This window comes from Eretmochelys imbricata, chromosome 8, assembly GCF_965152235.1.
Source record: "Eretmochelys imbricata isolate rEreImb1 chromosome 8, rEreImb1.hap1, whole genome shotgun sequence".
NCBI lineage: Eukaryota > Metazoa > Chordata > Testudines > Cheloniidae > Eretmochelys > Eretmochelys imbricata.
Genome location: NC_135579.1, coordinates 56,441,323 through 56,467,523, shown reverse-complemented (window position 1 = coordinate 56,467,523; position 26,201 = coordinate 56,441,323). Strand labels below are relative to the sequence as shown.

Below are 26,201 nucleotides of genomic sequence, written 5' to 3'. Positions count from 1 at the left end.
GGTGAGGTTTAGGATGGAAGATTGGAAGGTGAACTGGTTGGTTAATATGGAACTTGGAAGATATCTTTTGTAAAAACTTGGGGTGTGGTCATAATGTAACCTTGTCTTTGAAAAAATATTGTGAAAGGAGAGTATGCCATAAGAACCTCTATTTCTCCAACTTGTTGAGCTCCCATGATAGCTATCAGAAATGCTGTCTTCATCGACAAATGGAGGAGTGAGCAGGGAGCCATCAGTTCAAATGGAGATTTTATAAGATATTTAAGAACCAGATTGAGATCCCAATCCAGAGTGGGACATTTTACTGGTGGAAAGAGATTTCCAAGTCCTGCCTGAGGAACCTCATCCTCATTGGGTTGAGGAATACAGAATAACCTTTTATTAGAGAATCTTCTTCTGAGCATATATGCAACGTGCCTCAGGTGGCACATGACCAAAATTCATCACCAAATTTGCTCCACTGGTTGGATTGTTAGCTTCCCCAGCTTGGGCTGTGTACTGACAGGGAATGCGATGTGAACACTGATCCATGAATGGAAAGCTGTGATGGCTGAAAGGTGAACTCTAATGGAACTCAGAGACAGCCCTGAGTTTTTTATTTCTAGAATATAGTCAAGTATATCTGATAACTATCAGGCTGTAGGTGGAATGTGTTTGAGATCACACCAGCAGGCAAACCTTGTCCATTTTTGTAAGTAAGTGTAGTGTGTAGATTGTTTTCTGCTCCGTAATAGCACTCTTTTTACTTCCTCTAAACAGGTCATCACTAATCCTGTGAACCATCAACCAGCCTGCTTTGGGCCCAAGAACCCTAAGATTGGGGTGAAGGATCTTCCTACCTTCCTGGGAAAGGAGATGAGGAGTGGCCTGGAGAGTGATCAGTTGGTGTATGGCCAGCTGTATCAGGTAAGGAAACCAAGTTTGTCTGAGACATATCAGGACTTTTATGTCCATACAAGGTCAGAATAAAGGTCCATCTAGCCTAGTATCCTGTCTTCTGACAGTGGCCAATACCAGGTGCTTCAGAGGGAATGAACAGAACAGGTAATCATCAAGTGATCCACTCAGCCATTACAACAATTCTGGCTTTGTCCTTTTTTATTTTAAATAGAACTTTGGATATTACAGGAGTTGGGGGATGGATGCGTACAGTAGACCCAACGACCACTGCTGGTGCAAGCCATCCCCCAAGGATCGGTGACCCAGCCTGCCTCTGGAGCAGAATTGGTTGCATTTCTTGTTTACCATCATGGTGAACAGATCTATTTGAGGAGTGCCCTGTTGCCAGAATATGTAGGCAAGTATGATAGAATCTATCTCCCACTCATGGTCTTGAGAGAAGTGCCTGCTGAGTGTGTCCATGGTCACATTCTAAATTCCTGGGAGGTAAGCTGCTAAAATGACAATCTGACTGCATATGCATCAGTTCCAAAGCTTGACAGCCTTGGTGCAAAGGGAGGGGGATTTTGCCCCTCCTTGTTGTTTGATACAGAACATGCATGACATGCTGTCTCTCATGACCTTTATGTGTTTGCCCCTGATTAGTGGTAGAAACTGGACATGGGAGTATCTGTCTGCCCTGAGTTCCAGGAGGTTGATGTGCAGAGTGGTTTTCTGAAGCATCCACCTGCCCTGCGCCATGTGGGTGTCTAGATGCACTCCCCACCTTTGACATTATCTGATTAAAATATGACCATGTAGATCATTGTTGCTACCACTGTTATATAATTACAACAAATCTTGTACAAAGTATGTCAAGTAAAGTGTCTATGGAAAGGTTATGATTTGCTGAATATGATTATGCTATCGGTATGCATGTATCATGTTTGTATTTGTAGTTATGAGTATTGGCTGTATACCTGTCTGATGTTATTGGCATAAACTGTGACCGTATAGATCATTGTTGCAACCAGGGTTCTATGGTTGCACCAGGTCTTGTACAGAGGAGGTCAAGTGGGATGTCTATGGAAAGGTTGTAGTTTGCTGGTTATGATTATGCTGTCTGTATGTGTGTATCACTTTTGCATTTCAAGTTATGAATATTGGCTATGTACTTGTATCTCAATGTGTTTGATTCTAAGTAGCCTCAGTGAAGCATTTGGTCAACTTCTTGAGAAAGGACTATTCTCAGTAAGTGCCCAATCAAGAAACAATTAACTAACAATGGACTTTGGGAGACACCTATCCACATCTGAGTTTTCCTGGGAATGTTCAAACTAACATGTAAACAATGGTGTCAGCCTGCAAACAGCTGAATCATTCATGGACATGTGACTTGCCCAGGTGGCTACAAACTCCATCTTGTTGCTGTGACTTTGCACAGAAGAACAAAGGGGTTTTCACCCACGAAAGAGAGAATATAAAAGGCCCTGGAAGCCTCTCCATTTTGTCTTCAGCTGGCTTAAGAGATGGCCTCTCCACCCCCAAGAGATGCCTGAAAGAAACTGGAACAAAGGACAATAACTACAGGGGTGTGAGTGATTGCTGGACCCAGACTAGGAAGGAGTCCAGTCTTTGAAAGAAGCTGACTGGAACATCTCTAAGGGTGAGATTTACCTATATGCAGTTTCTTCATGTATTTGGCTTAGACTTACATGTGTTGTTTCGTTTTGCTTGGTAACTTACTTTGTTCTATCTGTTATTACTTGGAACCATTTAAATCGTACTTTTTATACTTAATAAAATCACCTTTTGCTTATTAATTAATCCAGAGTAAGTAATTAATACCTGGGGAGCTGTGCATATCTCTCTATCAGTGTTATAGAGGGTGCACAATTTATGAGTTTACTCTGTATAAGCTTTATATAGAGTAAAATGGATTTATTTGGGGTTTGGATCCCATTGGGAACTGGGTATCTGGGTGCTGGAGACAGGAGCACTTCTTAAAGTCTGCGGCTTTGGGGGACATTGTTCAGACCTGGGTCTGTGTTTTCAGCAGACTGGCTCAATAAGGCAGGGTTCTGAAATCCCAAGCTGGCAGGGAAAACGGGCTCAGAGGTCGTTTCAGCACATCAGGTGACAGTCCCAAGGGGGTCTCTGTGACCAAACCCATCACAACCTGTATTTCAAATATGTTTGCTCCTGTGGTAACACTCACAAGGTATTTAGCCTGCACATCTTGAAGAGACTATTCAAGCTAAGCGGCCCATCAAGGAACACTTAACTCACAACAGACCATGGAAGACGCCCATCCATGCCTGATGGACTTTCATGTGAACAACTAGAGTATGGCAAATGGTTCTGCTGTGACTAAGCGAAATCCTGCATGGACATGTGACTTGCCCATGTGACCCCAAACACCCTTTTGCTACCTGTAATTTTCCACTAGCTGTGCTGAGGGCTTTGTTTGAAACAATAGATTTCCCTCCACATGGCAGAAGCTATAAAAGGCCCTGGAATCATCTCCATTTTGTCTCTTTCCTGCTCAGACCTCTGGACTATGAACTTGTACTAATGGAAGCATTCTAACCAAGGGACTGAGGACCTTCCAATGATTTGGAAGCAACCAGTGACTTAACAAGCCAGCAGTTTATTCCATCACTGCTACAAAGCCTGATCCAAGAACTTTGCAAATATTGTGTGTATTTGATTCCTTTAACGAATTTTAACTCTCACCTTTCTTTTCTTTTTTTTTTTTTATAAATAAACCTTTAGATTCTAGATACTAAAGGATTGGCAACCGCGTAATTATTGGGTAAGATCTGAGTTGTATATTGACCTGGGTGTGTGGCTGGTCCTTTGGGATCAGAAGAACCTTTTATTTGATTAAATTGGTTTTAAAGAACCACTCATCTTTAAATCTAATGTTTTTGGTGGTGATACAAGGACTGGAATACCTAAGGAAACTGCAGTTCTGACTTCTTGTTAGCCAGTGTGGTGAAACAGAAGTTTACTTTTTTTGCTGGTTTGGTATATCTTAAGGGAGAATAACCACCAGTTTTGGGATGTGTTTGCCCTATTTCTCAGCAGTTTGTCCTGAATTTGGTATTCTCAGTTGTGACCCACAAAGGCACAGCTACACCACCCCAACAGTGATATATCTGTTGTTATGATAACTGCTGGGAGAAGGACAGGTGAAAGGGACTCCCACACAAACATTGTGAGGGTATTTCCATCAATTGAGAGATTCCTTTATGAAGATGGGTATGGGAAGTAGTGTAGTTAGACTGTCTCTTCTGTGACTAAACAGTCCTGAGCCACCCCCAAGGGCATCACTTTTGCAGTCTTGTATGGTCTATAATGAAAGTAGCAGCTGCCATATGCCCCAACAGCTGAAGATAGCTCTTGACTGGGAATTTGAGAAGTGATCTGGATTGTATTGACTATGTTGGATAGGGCCATGAATCTGTGAATTGGGAGGTAGGCTCTTGCCACCCTTGAATCAAGATGAGCTCCTACGAATTCTAACTTTTGCAAGGGGTTAAGGTGGATTTTTTGAATGTTCAATTGCATGTCCAATTTGAGAAAGAGGTCTATGGCTTTGCAAGTTGCCCATGAAGTTACATCCAGGGAGCAACCTTTCAGAGGCCAACAGTCTAGGTAAAGGAATACCAGAATTCCTTTGCTGTGGAGATGTGATGCTACTACTGACATAATCTTTGGAAAGGCCCTTGGGGCAGATGTTTGGACAAAAGAGAGCACCCTGTACTGAAAGTGGTCCTGATGGACAGTAAAACTTAGGAACCTTTTGTGGGATGGGTGGACTGCTATATGGAAATATGCATCCTGGGGTTCGAGGGCTGAGGACCAATCCCCTTGGTCCAGTGACAGAACTACTGCTGCAAGTGCCATCATTTTAAATTTTTCTGCCTTCACAAAGTGGTCTTAAATCTAAGATGGGTTGAGTTAAATCTAGGATCTAGTTGAGTGGTCTTAAATCTAGGATGGGTCTCCAACCACCATTCCTTTTGGAACTAGGAAATACCTGGAATAAAACCACTTTCCTCTGTGCTGCATGGGAATCAGTTCTATAGCACCCAAGAGAAGAAGAAAGTCTATTTCCTGTCATAGCAGGTTCTCATGAGGGGTGTCCCTGAAGAGGGATGGGGAAGGAGGCTTGGCAGGTGGAAGAGAAATGAAGTGGATGGAGTCTCTTGTGGAGATGATCCCCAAAACCCACTTGTCCTTAGTGATAGACTCCCAATCCTGCCAGAAGTGGTAAAGGTGGTTGCTAAAAGGAAGAAGGCAGGTGGAACATTGCAGTTGGTATGAAAGGAGATGGCAGCTCAGGATCTTGACCACCACATGAAAATTGGTGCTTCAAGGTGGACGGTTGTATGGTTGAAGTTTGGGAAGTGGCTGGTTTTCTCCTCTGGAACCTGTCTCTTGCGTTGAGGTTCTTGGAATCCAAGAATTTGGTGGGGTGGGACCTCTTGGGGTCTTCTACCATATTCTAAATCTCCTTTGGAAATCCTGAGAGCTGAAGCCAGGAGGCTCTCCTCATAACTAGCACCATAGAAATTGAATGAGTGGCAGTATCTGCAGCTTTGATAGAGGCCTTCAAAGATGTTCTGGAGCTCAGTTGGCCTTCTGCAATAATTGCCTGTAATGGCTCTCTGTGTTCTGTTGGTAGAATGTATACTCAGTAAAGGAGTTCAGCTTGATATAATTCGTATGGTTATACTTTGCCATTAACACTTGGTAATTGGCGATTCTGAACTGTAAAGTAGCAGACAAATATGATTTCCTACTGAACAGGCCAAGGCACTTATGGTCTTTATCATAGGACAGAGATTTAGCATGATCCTGCCTTTGACATTCGTTAAGCACCTCAACCACTAAAGAGTTAAGAGACGGATGAGAAAATAAAATTCTGAATCCTAAGAGGAATCATAATACTTTTTGTCTGCTCTCTTGCATGTGAGCGGAATTGAGGAAGGGGTCTGCCAAATAACCTTTCCAGGCTCCAAGAGGATTAAGCTGTATGAAGGATGTCAAGAAGCTTACGATGTGATTCTTTAATCTCCTCAAGAGGGAGTTGCAAAGAATCTGTGACCCTCTTAGAACTGTTTAAAATAATCAGCCAGAGATGGTGGAGGTGGCATGATCACTTCATCCAGAAATGAAAAAGAGATGTTAGCTAGTGGAGAGAGCTCTTCATCAGTCCTACCTTCTTCAAAGGGTTCTTCCTGATGTTTCAATCTCTGGGAGAGGAAGGGTGATGAAGGTTGTTTATCTCTTTGATGGGAAGTGCTTGAGGCCCTAGAGAATTGCTGGTGATAGGCCAATCAAGGGTACCAGTATGGTCAAGTATATATGGCATGGGTGGAGGCATCCATGAGTGCTCATACCAGTGAGATGGCAGCTGTGGATGTCTCTCAGGAGTAAGATCAACTTCCTCAGAGACCTCTGGAAGAGAGCCTCTATAGGGATGGTGTGGAGAACCTTGGATAGATATTTGAGAGACTGAGGCAAGATCTTCAACAGAATCCTCCTCTTCCAAGTCACTCTGAAATCGTGAATCACCAGCAGAAACCTGACATGAAACTGTCCGTACTGGGCAAAAATCCGAAGATCTGGAGGTCCTCGGTACCCAGAATATATCAGAGCTGAGCAATGGTGAGTCAGGCATCTCAGACACAGCGAGGTCTCGGGGAAAGTGAAACTCCTGCAATACCAAGAGTGTTGTCGGTACTGTGTCCATGGCCTGCATCGACGCTACAGTTGGTGAGGGAGTTGACGGTACCACAAATCCCAAACGCTCCAATGGGAGTCCAGATGAAGCCAAACGGGGCTTCTTCAATACCGAGTGAGAAGAGGAGGACCTCTTGGAGCCTGGGATTTTTTTAGTCTTTAGACTTAACTGTACCCTTGGTATCTGAGGGGCCAGCAGTCTCATGGATACCAAATAGCAGTGGGCATCAAAGTGGCTGAAGTCATTGGAGACCTTGACACCTTTGAGGTAGATTCCCTACCTGGAGAACTCAAGAGACAGTCTTTGGGAGTCTTATGAGAAGAATCTTGGGTGTTCCTCTTAGATGCCCCTGATGAGTGCGGTTCGGAGACAGTGAAGGCAGCAGACTTTACACTGAGACTGGCATATGAGGGTGGGGGGAGTGTCTCCTAGCCAGCATCAGAGGCCGCACTTAGTGAGCTCTCCATCATGAGGAGTTCAAGTTTGATCTCCCTATTTTTTCTGGCTCTAGATTTTAATGTCAGACAGAAGTTGCACTTTTGGGAAATATAAGATTCCCTGAGGCAACAGATACACCGTGTGTGTCTCTCACTCACCGGGATTACCTCCTGACACAAAAGACAGTGTGTGAAACCAGTAGAAACTATATAAAAGCTATATAAATAAATAATTTTGGGGAAGAGGTTAAGTTTTTTTTTTTTAAACTACAACAGCTGAAACTACTACTAACTACTGCTAAGAACAACTATAATAAACTAACTACTAAAAGAGCTAAGGGGTCACAGTTCCCGTAAAACTCAAAAAGGACAACTGCTAAAGCTCCACCTCAGGCCAAGGCCGGTGAGAAGGAACTGAGAGCAGTTCGCCCATGATGTGCTATATAACAACAGCATGGAACATGAGATTAACATGCATCTTCAGGCCGAATGGACACTGCTATGAAAAATCTCCAACCAAAGGCACAGGGAGCACAAGCACACCTAGAGTGGAGCACCTACAGGGACACCACTCGAAGAAGAACAGGTGTTCTCAAAGTGGCCCTTAATTCACTTAATACCAATTTCCTGTTCTGTTATTGCTGCTAAACAAGTTGGTATTACATCTATCTAGTTTCTAAGGGCTTGTCTCCACTTACAGTGCTACAGTGGTGCAGTGCCACTGTAGTGCTTTAGTGTAGACACTACCTTTGCTGACAGGAGGGATTCTCCCATCAGTGTAGATCAGAGGAGGGCAAACTACAGCCCGCGGGACTGTTCTGCCTGGCCCCTGAGCTCCCGGCCAGGGAGGCTAGCCCCCGGCCCCTCCCTTGCTGTTCTCTCTCCCCCACAGCCTCAGCGCACCACCAGCGCTCTGGCCCGCTGCTCCTGCCGGGCAGCGAGGGCGGCGTGGCTGGCTCAGGCCTGGTGGTGGGGCTGCGAGCTACTGCCACTCTGAGCAGCATGGTAAGGGGGCGGGCGGGGGGGGGGGGTTGGATAAGGGGCAGGGGGCTCCAGGGGGCAGTCAGGGGACGGGGAACAGGGGAGGTTAGATAGGCGTGAGAGTCTGGGGGGCCCATCAGGGGTCAGCAGTATGAATTGGGGTCGGGGCAGTCAGGAGACAGGCAGCAGGGGGGGTTGGATAGGAGGTGGAGTCCTGGGGGAGCGGTTAGAGTCGGGGGTCTCAGGAGGGAGCGGTTAGGGGACAAGGAGCACGGGGCGTTGGATGGGTCAGGGGTTCTGAGGAGGGGCAGTCAGAGGGCAGGAAGTGGGAGGGGGAGGATACGGGGCGGGGGCCAGGCCATTTGGGGAGGCACAGCCTTCCCTACCCAGCCCTCCATAGAGTTTCTGGCCAAAATGTTTGCCCACCCCGGTGTAGATGATCTACCTCTCTGAGAGGCAGTAGCTAGGTTGCCTAGCACTGTCTACATCAGGACTTTGGTTGGCTTAATTATGCTGCTCAGAGGTGTGTGGATTTTTCACACCTCTGATCAAGATAGTTATGCTGACCTAATTTTCTAGTGTACACCAGGTCTAAATCTTTTAAGGCCCAATCCTATGAATGCATATGCAATGACAATACTCACATGTGTAAATTTACTTGTCTGCTTGAAGGTTTGAAGGATGGGGCCCTACACTCTCTATTCAATGTTCATTCATAGAGTAATGCATCAAATAAAAGATTGTCTACACAGTTCATAAGCCTACAAACCAAATCCTTGGCCTGCACATTGTACTCCCTTTCTATCACATGTCCCACTGTGCACAAAGAGCCATAAAGTAGCAGTCTCCCCCTGCACATGCTCTCTGAGAGCACAGCAAAAACACACCGTGACCACTGTGTTTTGCTCCTGTGTACAGGAAAAGGACAAGCAGGCAGAAATTGACCAAAAATAACTCTCTAATTTTTCTATTACCTGGGCAAAGTTTTAATTCTACTGCTATCAAAAGTAGTGACTGCACATCATACACAGAGACAATAAGTTAATACCTTAATCGTCCACATTCCAGGTTCTGGATCTTTTACATTCACCACCTTTGCAGAGTTATGGATATTTAGCAACTCATTCAAGCCAGATCCTTTCCTTATCTCCTTACCTAAAACACAAGTAAACATGGCGTAAATATATTTCTCTTAGCCATGTCACACATACGGTTACTATATGACTTATTAGCTAGCTCATTTTATGATATTTACAGTAATCTCCAACTTCAAGCTGTTACTGGAAATTCTTTGTCAGGATTCTAAAAATGTTCAAAGAGACATTGTACCTTTTCCATTAATTTAATAAGTTAATACACCTCTGTGTGGTGAGTAATGACTTACTGATATAAGAATCAAATTATCAGGCAAATAACTTTCTCTTCTTCTAACTTTCCCAGAACAAACTGATGCCAAATGAGAGGTGTAGGTTCAGTGGCAGATGCTGTCTATGGCCAGTTTTCATTCAGAATTTTAGAGAATTCTTCCATTAGTGATGGCACTGATAGTACTGACCAGCTGCCAGCATGCTCACCCTTCTGTCCTCTAGACCTGCCCTTAGTAGGGTAGATAGCATGGTGGTAGAAACACTGTTAGCCAGTCCCCACTAGCATTTCCACTGTTGTTAGAACTGTTGGTGCTGCACCAGTGTTTTAACTTTAAGGAATTTTCCCACTTTTGTTCAAACTCCTTAAATTCTCATTGTGAATTTAGCCTGGCTATCAGGTACATTCTGCCTCAATAAGGGAGTACCAGTTTTCATAATGTTTTGGTACTCAGATAAGTTTATAGGCTGGAATTGGTTCTCTAAACAGACACTGGACGACCTACTCTGCTAATCATTAAGTGCCATCAGTGGTTGAACAATATGAGGAAGAGCTCCAAAACAGCAAATGAGGCTCAAGTGCAGGAAAAGGGCTCAAGTATGGGTACTGGATATATGGGCCACATTGTTGGCTGATGTATATTGACATATCTCCACTAATTTGGAGCTATGCTGATTTAAACCAGATGAGAATCGGGCCTTAGAACATGAACAAGAAGGGCCGATTGGCTGAGGTACAGATCCTCAGAGGAGGCTGAGAAGCACAGAACGCAGGTCAGCATTCCTTTGATTCTGAGTTGTGAGCATGCCAGATTGGTCCCTGGTGTAAATTAGAGCAGCCTACCAGGTACTGATACAGCTGACAATAAAAAGGGCAGAGGGACATGCTGGCCATGCCCTTTTCTCTCCAGTCTTCCCCCTGATGTCAACAGTGGAGGGAGGAGGAAGAATAGGGACCTCTGTGCCTCAGGTGGTGCATCCCACCAAAGTGGGTGATCTTCCTGGGGCTGTACACGAGGGCATTGGGGCTGGGTTGTGCTGGTGGTGTGTCACAAGCGGCTGAGCAGCACAGCCAAGGATCTGGGACATTACAAAGAACAAAAGGATGGAATTGTTTTCTAATTCAGGGCCTGATCCTGAAATCATAGAATACTGGATATAGTGCTTAATCCAGCAAATAGTCATACTGAAGTGAAAGGGACTACTCAGGGCAGTAAACCCAACTCTGGCAGTCCATGTTTACAGTCCGTGTTCATGCCTCCGCACATGATAAACTGAAAGCACTGTCATGCAACCCTTAAACACATTTTCCCAGATTACCCATGATTTGAAAGTCACTTTAAACAACAAAGGGTGATATGCATTTTTAAGGTAAACAAAGCACATCTGGCAGAGCTAGTATTTAAGGCAGAACTCCACACATAACTGTGTTAATCGTGCTCTTCAGAGACACACTCTAAGCAAAGTCCCCCTTCCTGTAAACAAAGGAGGAATGCCTCAGATGGAAGGCTTGACCAGGTGCCTTGCAGAGAACCCATGCTGTGAAAAGGAACATTTCATAGACACTTTAAAGAGCTCAAAATAAATCTCCAGATGAAAGTCACTCAGAGCCCAGAACGCACAATCTTGAATTTTAATTTCTGGAGAATTACACAGGCTCCTAAGGACTCTAACTCATAAAGGAGTAATAAACCTATCAAAAATACCTTTATTTATAATAGTATCCGAAATCAGTAATCTACATTATTTTTTTCACCACTAAATAACTATGGGCACATGATGCAGAGTTTGAATTGAATGTTCTCATGGTTCAGGTGCATTTGATTCTTGGTTTTGGTTTGGTTCACAACTAGTAAGGGCCAGCTACCATATTCCAGTATGTTCAGCCCCTCTGTACACATATGACATGATAAAGCCAAAAACCCACTGAATGTGAGCGAAAAAAAAGTTGTATGTTGTGGTGTCATCAGAGGGCACAGCTGTTGAATAAAATAATTAAAAGACTTTATAATGGCATTAAAAGACTAAATGCCTTCATGCTAGCAATGCCCATTTACAGTGCTATCACTTTTAGAATGGGGCTGATCCATACCTCATGGCCACACTAAAGGAAACCCTTCATGTTAATTCATCTGTGATACTAGATTGGATAAAGCACTAAAAACCGCTGTAGAAAACAATCCTGCCCTACTGGGGATTTTTAATGAGAGTTTAACCAATTTAAGCACCCACCTCCCTTAAGCCCTTTTGAAAGTCTCACTCTGGATCTTCCAGGTCACTCCCTAGATGAACAAAATAGGCCTTTTTCATTATTCTAGGACTCACCACTTCAGAATACATTCTTGGAGCAAGTAGGAGGAAAGTCCCCATATCTGTTTTCAAAGTTTTACGAACTTTATTTTCACTGAGAAAAGCATATTTAAGAGTTGGTTACTCTCAAATGGGCTTTTTCCAGTCAACTTCCAAAACAATAGCTTAAAGCAGGGGTGGCCAGCCTGAGCCGGAGAAGGAGCCAGAATTTACCAATGTATATTGCCAAAGAGCCACAGTAATACGTCAGCAGCCCCACATCAGCTCCCCACCCCCTGCTCCCAGCACCTCCCGCCCACTGGCAGCCTCCCCCTCCCTCCCGGCACCTCCAAATCAGCTGTTTCGTGGGTGCAGGAGGCTCGGGGGAGGGAAGAGGGCATGGCAGCTCAGAGGAGGGGGCAGGAAGGGGTGGAGTGGGGACAGGGCCTGTGGCAGACCCAGGGGTTGAGCAGTGAGCATCCCCTGGCACACTGGAAAGTTGGCACCTGTAGCTCCAGCCCCGGAGTCGGTGCCTATACAAGGAGCCGCATACTAACTTTTGAAGAGCAGCATGTGGCTCCGGAGCCACAGGTTGGCCACCCCTGCTTAAAATGTCAAAGGAAGTGGGTGCTTCTCCTGTAAGCAAATATTGAGCCAGACAACAATCCCAGTTACTGCTCTATAAATTCAGAGTAACTCCACTGAAATCAATGGATTACTTCAGATTTATGCCAGTACAAATCTGGCATAAGGTGTAAGATTTTTTTAGAACTGTAAGGATTTCTTTCTTGCCATGGAAAGCATACTTGAGCATAAGCAATAAAGCAGGGGAAATTTTTGTGCCTATTTTGTGAATAAACACAAGCTATTCCAGTCTTCGAAGTTAGCAATGTTGCACCCTGCATGCAAGCAAGTTAATTAAGAAAAGTCAGGAAGTGTTTTAGACATTTACATTTCTGGGAATTATGTGATTAAACTGCTGAGTAACATTCGGGCTATATACTCCTCCAACTTTTCTTATAGACTGATCAGCCAGGTTTCAAAATAATACAAAGGAGTTTAGACCCAAACCTGCTCCCACTGAAGTCAATCAAAGTTTTACCACCGGGCTCGTAGTTGCATCAGTATAAATCCAGAGTAACTCTCTGAACTCAGCTGAGTTATTCCAGAGCCACATAGGTGTACGGAAGCAGAACTTGGTCTACTGACTTCAATGGGAAAAGGACCTGGCCTTTCCTGTTGGAGAGTGCAAAGCTGAGTTGTCTTGTTTATTTCCCCCCCCCACTAAATATAAAAGAATATATAGATATCTCACCTAATGGATCATGAATTTCTACTACTGGAGAAGGGCCACTCAGTGACACTGTGACCTCTTTCAGACTGGGATCAAAAGGAATTTGCCAAGTATTTACTGCCAAGGTCAAATGGTCTGTGGATAGGAGATGCACTTTGGAGGCCTGCACTGCTTCTTCTACCCACTTCAACACCTATAAGAAAAAATAATATTCATGTCACAATACAGCATGTAAATCTTCCATAGCACTGTTTATTGCAAGTTGTAGGTACTATTTTGATCAATGTTTTGACTGCTCGGAGCAATGACCCTGTCACCTAGACCCATGTTAGAACCACAGTTATCAAATCACTGAGAAAGTTGCATGGTAAAAGACTTGTCAATGCTAAAAGTCCTGCTTGCCTGATCAAGCACTCCCACCAATTTCAGTGAAGCTATCCTGCTGATAAGACAAGCAGGATTTGCATCCATATCAGGTAACTACAGCAGCCCAGCAATAAAGAAGAAAAGAGTTGTAATATCTGATGTGGGGATATCTGTAGGACAATAAACAAACACACAAACAACCTCTAAGCTAAGGTATGCCTTTATTTTCATTGTGCGATATGAAAACAGACAGAAAAATGTTTGCCATGTAAATCATATACTAAATAAAATGGATATGGTAGAAAAACATCAAGGGTCAAATTCTTGTCACCTTACTCATGTGATTATCCTTACTGAAGCCAATGGTACTGTTCACAGCAGTGGTTCTCAACCAGGGACCAGGAGCCCCCTGTGGGACTGTGAGCAGGTTTCAGTGGGGTAGCCAAGCAGAGCTGGAGTTAGAGTTGCTGGGGCCCAGGACAGATAGCCAAAGCCCCAGTGCATGGGGCTGAAGCCAGGGCCCTGAGTCCCACCACCCAGGGCTGAAGCTGAATCCAAAGCCTGGGCAACTTAGCTTAGCGGGGCCACCCGTGGCTTGGGGCCTGGGCAATTGCGCTGCTTGCAACCCACAATGCTGGCACTGGCTTTTATATGCAGAAAAATAGTTGTGGCACAAGTGGGACATGGAGTTTTTATAGCATATTCTGGAGGATCTCAGAAAGAAAAAGGTTGAGAACCTGTTGGTTCACAGGATTAAGACAAGTAAGTGCAAAACTAAAAAAAGAAACTTTGTTAAAAAAAAATACCATAAGTAATTAGCCTATGAAATTTGCTGCCATGAGATATCACTGAGGCCAAGAATAACAAGATTTTTAAAGGATTAGACATGGATATAGATATTGAGACCCACCACAGTTATAATGGGACATAAACTCTTATGCTTCAGGGCATATGCTAATCATGGACTGTCTGGGCTAGGAGAAAACTTTCCTTATACATGTTATGCCATAACATCTATGGAGTTTCTTGAACCTTCTTTTGAAGCATCTGGGACAAGTCATTGTCATAGCTGGGATACTGGATTAGCTGGACTGCTGGTCAGATCCAGTGTGACAATTCCTATGACACTACATAGACATTTACATCAGGGCTGAATTTGTCCTTAGGAGAATTATGACCCTTAACATTTTGCATTTATGAACAATCAGCATCAAATCAGCATGAGAAAGTAAAATAAATTACCAGAGTTCAAGGCTCTGTATTTCCGCTGCAGCTGCCAATGATCTTACTAACAGAGCTGTGAACAATTTGGCATATTTGCTTGACAGCGCTTTATGCAAATTGTTTTTGGTACTGGTTCACATTCCCTGAGTTTCAGAGTCAATCAAGCCCTATAGTTCAAGGCTAACCCTGTCAAAACCACTAAAAATCAAGTCAAAATCATGCAAGGTTTAAATGTTTCAGTAAACCTGGGCTGAGTTTCAAGTTTTTACTACTGGAGAAAGCTTGACATGTTTCATGGGATTTCAGGTTTCACTGTGTTTGCATAGCTCTTATGCTTAAAGCAAAACAAAGAACATGCCCAGGACACCTCTTTAAATCAGCTGTTACAGGGGAAACAGTGAAGTGATATCGCCATAATGGTGGGTGCTGAGCACCCACTGGCAGGCCCCCTATCAGCACTTTCCCTCCCCTACAGCACCTCCTGCTCGACGGTGGACCCCGCCAAATCCCACCGATTGGCACCTCCCCCTCCCTCCCCGCACCTCCCACCGGCCGCAATCAGCTATTTTACAGCATGCAGGAGGCTGGGGGGGAGGACGGAAGAGTGAGGAAGCAGTGCACACAGGGGAGCGGGTGGAGCAGGGGTGGGAAGCGGTGGGGAAGGGCTGGGCTTTGAGGGAAGGGGTGGAGTGGGGGTGGGGCCGGGGATCGAGTACCCCCTGGCACAATGGAAAGTCGGCGCCTGTGGATATAGCCCAGGACCAGCTCTAGGCACCAGCAAAGCAAGCACGTGCTTGGGGCGGCACAATTCCAGGGGCGGCGTTCCGGCCACCTCCCTTTTTTCTTTTTTTTGTTTTTTTTTGCTTGGGCAGTTGCACTCTCGGAGCTTGGGGCAGCAAATATTTTGCTTGGGGTGGCAAAAAACCTAGAGCCAGCCCTGATATGGCCCTATCTAGATTCACTAAAGCGCTACAATGGTGTAGCTGCACCACTACAGCACTGTACATGTAGAGAAGCCCTAAATTGAAAGACATGGCTAGTGGAGAATATGAGAAACACAGGGAGTCATATGGCATCAAAGAAGAACCATTCTATTATAAGCTTCCCATTGACAGATGGTTAACTTATTAATGAAAAAAAAATTCCTCAAATGTTCTGCAAAAATGTTCCAAAAATGATCCCAATCAGAATCAAAATCAAATCTCAAACATTTTCAGCCGCTAAAAGGGGAGGGGAATGAGAAAAGGGAGAGGAAGATTCATAGATTCATAGATATTTAGGTCAGAAGGGACCATTATGATCATCTAGTCTGACCTCCTGCACAACGCAGGCCACAGAATTTCACCCACCACTCCTACAAAAAAAAACCTCACACCTATATCTGTGCTATTGAAGTCCTCAAATTGTAGTTTAAAGACCTCAAGGAGCAGAGAATCCTCCAGCAAGTGACCCGTGCCCCATGCTACAGAGGAAGGCGAAAAACCTCCAGGGCCTCTTCCAATCTGCCCTGGAGGAAAATTCCTTCCCGACCCCAAATATGGCGATCAGCTAAACCCTGAGCATATGGGCAAGATTCATCAGCCAGATACTACAGAAAATTCTTTCCCAGGTAACTTGGATCTTACCCCATCTAAAACCCATCACAGGCCATTGGGCCTATTTACCATGAATATTTAATTACCAAAACCATGTTATCCCATCATACCATCTCCTCCATAAACTTATCGAGTTTAATCTTAAAGCAAGATAGATCTTTTGCCCCCACTACTTCCCTCGGAAGGCTATTCCAAAACTTCACTCCTCTGATGGTTAGAAACCTTCGTCTAATTTCTAATCTAAATTTCCTAGTGGCCAGTTTATATCCATTTGTTCTTGTGTCCACATTGGTACTGAGTTTAAATAATTCCTCTCCCTCTCTGGTATTTATCCCTCTGATATATTTATAGAGAGCAATCATATCTCCCCTCAGCCTTCTTTTAGTTAGGCTAAACAAGCCAAGCTCCCTGAGTCTCCTTTCATAAGACAAGTTTTCCATTCCTTGGATCATCCTAGTAGCCCTTCTCTGTACCTGTTCCAGTTTGAATTCATCCTTCTTAAACATGGGAGACCAGAACTGCACACAGTACTCCAGGTGAGGTCTCACCAGTGCCTTATATAACGGTACTAAAACCGTTGGGTGGGTGGGGAAATCATTTTTCTTTTTTTTTTCTCATAAAAACCCAGAGTTTTTTAAACAAAAGTTTTCTGCCAAAATATCAATTTAGAGAATGCCAGTTTTTCCCAAAAATGTTTTCAAATGAGACATTTCAACCCAATCTATTTACACTATATTAAGAGAAAGGATTATGTTTGTGTTCTTTTTATTTGTAGTGGCTGTGAGGGTGAAGAAGGTTCCCATCAATTCTGCGGGTTTACCTGCATGGGAAAGTTTGATGAGTTAGGCCTCGTTTACACAGGACATAACCAATGTTATTAGAAAATACAGATTATACAAATATAGTAATCTAATTAGACCATTCTGAAGCTATATTAAAGACTGTAATCCATCTCTCCATAATATAAACCAATGGCCTAAATTTGTTACAGTTATAATATTAAAATTATTAATTGATATCTCACATTACTACAATGTCTCCAAGGATCCCAAAGTGCTTGACAAACTTTAGACAAAAACAGCAACAACAGAAATGCAGCCATCCCTGAAGCTGGAATCAGAGATGTGCTGACAATGATCCTCATCCTGCAAGCAATTACACCCATGCACATCTTTAGGCATGTGAATCATCACACTGACTTTAACCTCCACTGATGCCAAATGATGGCATTCATTTAGGGTACGTCTACACTACAATAAGAGACCTGAGCCTGAATGTCCACACTGCCATGTTTAGAACCCCGGAGCCCCATGAGCCTGAGTTAATTGACCTGGGCTCTGACACTTGGTATTGCAGGTTTTTTATTGCAGTATAGATGTACCCTTAGATTACTTCAGTGGGACTGCTCATGTGTGTTTGCAGGTTTGGGACCAGTATTTATGAAAAGGGTTTCCCATCTTAGCGTTCCCATTAACCCAGGATGAATCTTGTATTGCAGTGTGTGCGTTTGCAAAGCATACAATGAGAGGCTGTGGAATCTATTAATTTATTTCCCCATTTGAACACACATACTTTCTCATAACCATAACAAAGGAAGCCACTGAGCAAAAAGACCTAGAAACCTTGCTAACAATTTTTTATTAAGACACGCTTTGCTGGATGTGTTTATACTTTGTTCCTTCAGATATACTTTGCCAAATTTAACACTGGTATAAGGGATGCAATTCTACTGAGCTTTATCTTCAGAGGAGTTTATGCACCTTTGCAACAGAGCTGAATTTGGCTCACTGAATATTATTACAGTACTGCACCGTGTTTCAGTTTGAGTAATTTCAGGGGGGAAGTGGGAGTATCATCCAGTGGGAAATTTTTGAAAATTCTTACAAATCAGTGCAACAGTTTGTATTTCAAAGGCCAAAAAAAAAATGCTCTTCAAAATATTATGAGACCCCTGGATGCCCTCTTTGGCAGGGATGATTTAGGAGTTTTCATAGGAGTGGTGAACTCTAACAGAGCCAGGGAAATCATTCCATCCCTCCTTTCCGTTTGGAAGCAGAGTTTTAACAAGGCATTGCTGCATATCACTAGGTGGAATGTGACACCCATTGAATGGTGGACGGCAACACAATATATTTCAAAATAAAAATGGAAGAAGAAAATTGCATCTAGTTGAAAATGCATGGGGGACTTTACGTAAACAAAATAGATTGGTTCTTTTGCACTATTCCAGCTGCTCTGTGCAGATCAGCAGCACAAAGCAGCTATAAAACCAGTTTAACCAACCATCTGAGGATTCTAGGTGGCAAAGACATGTAAAAGCTCGTACACCACAACACACCTGCCTGAAGTAGGGGGGAAAGGCAGCAGAAATGCAGACATGGCCAGGTATCCCTCGCCCCGCAGAAATCCCTGACTGCTAGAAAGGTCCCAGGAGCCATTCGCAATCGTGACTGCTTTAACTTACATCAGAGAGCCTCCTGATCCCTGGACTGAGGGAAAACCACCTTCGTTTCACCTCCCTTGTCCTGGAACAGTGCTTCATTTTTGCCGGGGCTTGCCAGGGCTGAGTCCAGCATCTCTAGGCACCTCATAGCCCTGGCATTTCTGGGCTTGGTGCATCAGTTATGAAAGTAAAAAAATTACTTGAGCCCTGGCACATCTTTCATTATAAATTGATCACTGTCCTGGACTAAGCACAGCTCAGCACAGGATGTAGTTACTAATGTAGTTACCAGGGCTTGATGTAGTTACCAGGGCTTGATCCTGAATTACTTATACAGTCCTTACTCAAGCAGAACTCCCATTGACTTAATTATGGGTGCCATAAAACATCCAAGTGATGGACTATAGTTGATAAACTAAAATACATGCCTAATGTGCAGTTGTAAGCACTATTTGCATTGTGACTTTTGCACAGCATACAGCATAAAACACATTTTGAAAATTTTCCACTGTTTATCTGCAGTATGGCAAACTTAACTCTAACTTAAAAATACCTGCCTAAATGAATATCTAGTACTTATCTTTTATCTGTTCAGGGCCTGATCCAACTTCCAATACTAATAATCTGGCACCTTTTTAGACCAGCGATATCATACCTAAAAGGATAACATCTCCAATGGTTCTATTGATCATCCAAGTTCTATCAGTCAAAATCACTATTCAAGGATTAGCATAGGGATAGCAAGTTGGTAGAAAGGAAGTGAACGAGCTCGTGAGTCTACAGCTTTGATTGAAAACCATATTTTAAAAAGAAAATCCTGTCAAAATCTGCTTTTGTTTTTTTCTTGTTCACAAAATTTTTTAAAGTGACAGACAATGAGATAATGCCAAGAACAAAAAGAGGCAGGAGAATCTTAATGAGAAATACGGGACGACTGAGAAAATCAAGAACCGCCCACGCAGTATGTTACTAATTCTTACATAAATATGCAATAGAATTTAAGTTAATTCATAATGAATACTGGAATGTAAGTGCATATTTCATATGTTTTTGTTTAAAGACATGGGACCAATTTCCCTCAAGTGCTGCCTGTGATAAATGGACTTCTTTTTGCGTTTACCTTTTTATAGAGCTGAACATTAAAAGAAAGCCAACTCTAGGGCACTGCAGCAAATATAATTTATTATTTTATCCACAGAGGGCCCCTAAATTCTATTCAGTGGGTCTCTGATGCCCTACATAATCTAACTAGTGGATGAGTCAGCAACCCCATCAGAAAAATTGATGAACAAGCACCTTCAGCACAGTAATTTAGAAATAGTTTTTACAGTAGATAGGTAAAGTGGTTCCAATAAAAAAAACCCCAGTTTGAACCTCAGTCAAAACGCTAATCGATTTTTTTGAGCTTTGAAAAAAGTTAAAGTTTTCATATGTCTCTGTATTTCCTGTTTATTTTATCCAAAAGCAGAAATATCTATCTTAAGTATTTGTGTGGCCCCCATTAACACACCATCTTTCATGTTTTACCCCCATTTTACAAATGGAGAACTATGGCACAAAGAGACCATGTGTTTTACCCAAAATCACAGAGAAAATCTGAAAATTCAGCAAGGAACTGAACCCAGGTCTCCTGTTTCTAAGGCTACTGCCCTAATCGCTGGACTATCCTTTCTCTCAGAATGACAGTAGTGTGAGAAAATCTACTCTGATAGTATTTCCAGCCAGGCCTAACTCAGGAAGTACCAGATAACTCACGAGGGTAATTTTTGTGAGATTTCCAGCCAGATATCTATGCCAAAGAAATCTGGATTACTGAAGGGTCTGAACATCCCTGAATTTTTAAGAAATTTTGATCCAGATCCATAGCCAGATCATTACTGCTGGTTTTCAAGTGCCAAAATATATGGCACGCAGTTCACAAAACTTAGTAAAGAAATTAGGTAAACCCTGGCCCCTTTGAAATCAATAACACAACTCCCATTGACTTCATCAAGGCCAGGATTCCACCTGTGGTCCCTATCCTGAAAAGTGTATGATTTAAATTCATCATGTAAAAAAATGTTAGGATTACAAATTAAATCAACAAAAAACCCAAAGGATGAGGAAGCAAGAAAGGACAAGGATAATAATAATGAGGTTACTGAGTAATGGCCTGGTCCAGATCCCATTCCATTCAATGAAAGACACCCAGTGGGCAATGGATTAGGCCCAAAGCAGTTACTTATCTTGATAGTTAATTCAGGTTTTGTACATTTCCCTCCTTTCACTTCCCATTGGTAAGGCAGCTGAAATCCAGGGAGGTAGTTGGGAGTGCAGTTTTGGGGAGGGTATTTCAAACGCAATAGACAACATGGAAGAAAGCATAAAGACACCAGGAAAAGGAGGTAGCCATAGGGATGTCTGTCTGTGTCATTGGTGCAGTGAAAAGGATGGGAAAAACAAGAAAGGAAAGCAGGTCAGGGACAAGAAATTCAAGAGACTGAGGTTCAGGGGTTTCTCTAGCTTTGGACAAACATCTGAATTCTTGGATGCTTAACCAGACCAACTGAACCTCTGGAGAGTCACCCATCACATATGGCTTGAGCTGAGGAATTTCAACTCATTATAAAGACATAAACAAGCAGCAACAGACCAAAATAAGGAAAAAAAAGAGCGGCATCTCCTTCTTTCCTGTTTACACCATAGTTTGGATTCTCTTAGTAAAGTCAACAGGAACAATCTCTACTTGTGGAAATAAAGCAGTTGCCAGACAACTAAAATTCTCATTTTAATTACTATAGCACTTCATTAGTCCCTGAAGCCAAATTACTTCTCTGGCTAGTGCAGCTGTTCAGAAATACAGTTCATGGGAGGGACTGGAGATCAAGTTTTGAAATTAGATGAAAAACTAAAGATGGGTTAAAAATGAGAAAAATAAATACAATAATATAGAGCAATCTTGCAAGGAAAGAAAAGCAAGCTATGGAAAGAAGACAGATTCAGCAAAGGAAAAGAAAATGTAGGTATTGTAAAACAAATGACAATGAAGGCATCACAGAAAGTGTTAAAATTCTAGAAAGAGCACTTTTTTCTGTACAAATATTAATTATTATTACTCAAGCATTATTACCCCATTTTGCAGATGGGTTGACTGATTTGGTCAGCAAGCCAGAGTTTGAAAAGTTGTGTCTACAATCCATAGCTCCCAACGTTCAGTGATGTGCTTCAACCATTAGAGTCTACTCTTGACCATATCCCCTCTTTTCCAGCTGCTTCCCCAGCAGATGGTGAGCTATGTCTAAGCACATCTAGTAAATGTGCTACAGCAGCTCATTACTGCAGTATTGACTCTTCAGGCCAAATTCTAACCTAAAGGGCATATAGGAGAGGTCTCGCTGAGTTTATTGGGAATTACGTATGCACCCCATGATGTAACTTGGCCCTTGGTATATTACTTAAAAGTAACGTGGGACTCAACACCACCCTGCGGTCCAGACCACAGCGTACAGACAGCGAGTGATATGTATTCATCTGAGAGAAATGCAAGAAAATAATGCCACTTAGGAGTTTTGGAAATGTTATGGTTGGAGGGCTGTTAGTGTTGTATATTCCATTATGATTCCGTCTGGTATGAAAGTAAATCTGGGGAAGATTAATACCAAATACACATTTTACAATGAGACACAAAATATTGTAAGTATAACATGTAACATGTCAAATATACAGTGACTAATGTGTTATAGAAGACATAATATTGGCATAATGGGAGGAGACAACTGGAATCAATTTGCTGGCTTACTTTATGAATTTCAGAGTAGAGTAGGGTGACCAGATAGCAAGGGTGAAAAATCAGGACAGGGTGTGGGGGTAATAGGCACCTATATAAGAAAAAGCCCCAAATATCGGGACTGTCCCTATAAAATCGGGATATCTGTTCACCCTAGGGTAGAGAATTGTGTTTCCCTCCTTCAAACAGAAGTAAGATGACATTTTCTGACTCTCTTTTCTACCTTGATCTCCCTCCTTACAAATAAAAAAAATGCTTATCTTAAAACCTATCTAAAAGGTACAAGTTCCACCTAAGGATTAAACTCTCATATAATGGTGGACTTTAAAGTAGCTAAACACAATTTTAGAAGAGTCAATCAAAAGCAACTGAAACACTAAAAATATTTGCATGCTTGCTTTTTAAAAATCTATCTTTGGTTTTAAAAGGACTAAAATTTCAACTTAAAAAAATCAATCATAGGCTGATCATTTTTATAACAATTTAAATCATCAAAGTTAGCAGAGGGGGCTTCTGAATTAGAGTTCACAACAGTGCAGGGCAAATTTTCAAGTTTTCCAGTCCCTGCTGGAGCTAGACAGTGCAGAGGCAATGAAAAACAGTTACTGGGGGAAAATGGTATTTGAATATTTACAAAGTTTCATCTTAATTCCAGGACAGATCTGCATGTTAGTTCTTATTTTATCTTTATTGATCTGTCCATCTTTAATCCTTAATGGAAACATCATCTTAACTTTCAATACATGTTGAAGTTTTGTAGATCCCTGAAGACTTGTTTGCTACAATTTGACAATGTGTCTAGGGATTGCATGCAGGGTCAGGAGCCAGAATTTCCAAATTATAATCTCTGATTTGCTATGTGACTTTAAGTCACAGGTTATGTTCTACATTGTCTCAATGTGCACATCTGTAAAATTAGGATGATAATATTTACCAGGCATGTTGTGCAGTTTCAGTAGTTCTAATTATCCAGCTATTTTAATACTGCACATATCACATCACCATACTAACTAGCATGTTTGTAAAGAATTTTGAAAATATGAATTACCATAGGGCCCAGTCCTGTGAAGTGTTGGGCATCCTCAACTCTAACTAATATCACTGGGAGTTGAGGATGCTCAGCACCGTGCAGGATGTAGCCCTAAAAGTACTAAAGTATGTTTATGATTGGGAGTATTAACTATTCACAAGTAACATTTGTCCAAAACTCTCCAGAAATTCAGAAGCAAGAACCACAGTGTAGTGGGGTGGCTGCCGCACTCTGATAGGCAGGGGTTAAAAGCAGCCAAGCTAGGCTGATTGGGGAAGCAGCCACAGCTCTGGCCCGCTCAATTAGGGCCCAGCTGGCCCCGATAAGAGGGCTGAGGGCCAGGAGCTGGAGAAATCTAACTCTAGCCTGGAGTGGGAAGGGCTAGCTGCCTGGGAGCAAGGTACCTGGAGCTGAGCAGTGCTGGGGAAGGGCAGTAGCCACTGAGGCAAGGTGGGGATAAAGGGTTGGGGGTTCCCTGGGAGGGGAAACCCAGAGTGTGGGTTACTGCTGGGGGCAGCACGCCAAGGTAAAGGGCATCGGGGTCCGGGAGGGACACGGTGCCAGCGGCAGGCGAGACATCGGGCATCAGGAGGCGCTCCAAGGCTGGACGAGCTAATTCCCAAGACAACCAGCAGGAGGCGCCACACCAGTGAATCTCGCTTCACTACACGAGGATGAGTTATTATTACTCCAAACAAAAGGGTCTCTGAAAAGACACATTTTCCCCATTATTGTACTTGAGAAAGATATTAAGTAGAATTTTCCAGTCTCCTCTCTAAAGAACTCCTCTCTAACCTGCCCTCCCTCTTTCACCCCTGCCCCCAAGTTGAAAAGAACAGTCACTGACGACATAGATTAGTGGAACTGCTGCTAACACAGAATCCGATTGACTGATGAAGTGTCAACATGACAGCCCCCAAAAAACCCTTCTTCTGTGGAACACAAGACTTTACTTAACACCCTGAAAATCATAGAATGATAGACTTTAAGGTCAGAAAGGACCATTATGATCGTCTAGTCTGACCTCCTGCACAACGCCGGCCACAAAATCTCACTCACTCCTGTAACGAACCTCTAACCTATGTCTGAGCTATTGAAGTCCTCAAATCGTGGTTTAAAGACTTCGAGGTGCAGAGAATCCTTCAGCAAGAGACCTGTGCCCCATGCTGCAGAGGAAGGTGAAAAACTCCCAGGGCCTCTGCCAATCTGCCCTGGAGGAAAATTCCTTCCCAACCCCAAATATGGCGATCAGCTAAACCCTGAGCATGTGGGCAAGACTCACCAGCCAGACACCCAGGAAAGGGTGGCACTGAGCTTCTAAACGTTTAGTGAAATCTGCTTTTATTTTTAAATATATAGTTATATGGGAAAATTTAATATTAACATTTGGGAGGTGATTTTTGAAGCCCTCCAGTGTCTCTGCTGATATTATAATTACAGGATGTAGGTGATAGTTATGGCCTGTTTCTTATATTTTTACTTTGTGAACAGTTTACTTTGTGTAGTCACTCAGGGCTAGGTGGTGGCTTTAGGCACTTCAGGTGGTAGATATGCTGCAACACCTCAGGAATAGCCCTTGGAGGCACTGTGACTCTCAGACACCCTCTGAGGCACAGTTCCCTCCCACCTTGGATGCTGGTGGGAGTTGAGTAGCAATTTGCTGCTGGCTTAAACCAGTGTTGCGGGACAGAGCCAAGACTCTGGACACTTCCTGTCCACTAAAAATAAGCATGTGTATGGCAGTATTGAGGGAGGGGAGCGTCTCCTTATTCTTCCCTATTCCCTTGTGTGGTCAAATGGTCCAAGTCACAATTGAATCCCTCAGATTTTTACTTTGTGCATGTGGTTGTGATCCCAGGAGTAGGGCAGACATTTATACTCAGAATTAAAGCTACATGTTAAAGCCACCTTTGGAATGCCTGATTTATTAATTATTATTAATAATAATTTGTATGGACCAGAACTCCATTGTGTTAAGTGATGTATAAACAGAACAAAAATGGCACCACTATTACGAAGCCAGCAATTACCACGAGTTACCCCACGTATCTCAGATACTGCTGCTATTTCCTATTTTAAGTATAAGAAGAAATTGATATCTTGGACAGTCTGTTGTAACAGCTGGCACACAATGACTCTTTTAGTGGGGGCGAATAGAACTGAGAGGTCAGGAGGATGTAGCCTCACCCTCTTCTCTGTCAGCTGAATTACTGTTTACCACCAGTACAGAAATTAATATTAAAAACAGTCCTTTCAATTCTAGGCATTCTTTTAAATGCTTTGGACTCTTGTCACCACTGCAGAGGCTAACAGAGCTAAGCAATAAAGCTGGATTTTATTCTAGGTCATGCATCAACAACAGGAATGGGAAGCAGAAGGTACTGGCCTAGGACTCAGGAGACCTGGGTTCAAGTCCCTGCTCTACACAGGCTGTGTGTGTGACCTTAGTTAAGTCACTGAGTCTCAGTTCCCCACCCATAAAATGGAGATAACGATACTTCCCTATCTCAGGGGGAGGGAGTTGTGAGAATCAATACATTAATAACTATGACTGGGGTGGGCAAACTTTTTGGCCTGAGGGCCACATCTGGGTATGGAAATTGTATGGCGGGCCATGAATGCTCACAAAATTGGGAATTGGGGTGTGGGAGGGGGTGAGGGCTCTGGAGTGGGGCCAGCAAAGAGGAACTCAGGGTGTGGGAGGGGGCTCTGGACTGGGGCAGGGGGTTGGGGTGCAGGGGGGGTGAGGGCTCCAGCTGGGGATGTGGGCTCTGGGGT

At 43.1% G+C, this 26,201-nt stretch overlaps 1 protein-coding gene across 1 annotated transcript in view; it reads right to left on the bottom strand.

Annotated features, from left to right (window-relative positions):
- The window catches only part of HMCN1 (hemicentin 1), a 323,326-nt gene that overhangs the window by 219,886 nt on the left and 77,239 nt on the right, over positions 1-26,201 (bottom strand). Inside the window, exons 5-6 of the mRNA XM_077823933.1 lie at positions 13,021-13,192; positions 9,101-9,207 (exon numbers count right to left, since the gene is read on the bottom strand). Coding sequence (XP_077680059.1) covers positions 9,101-9,207; positions 13,021-13,192 — 279 coding nt within the window. The remainder of the gene's footprint in view (positions 1-9,100; positions 9,208-13,020; positions 13,193-26,201) is intronic.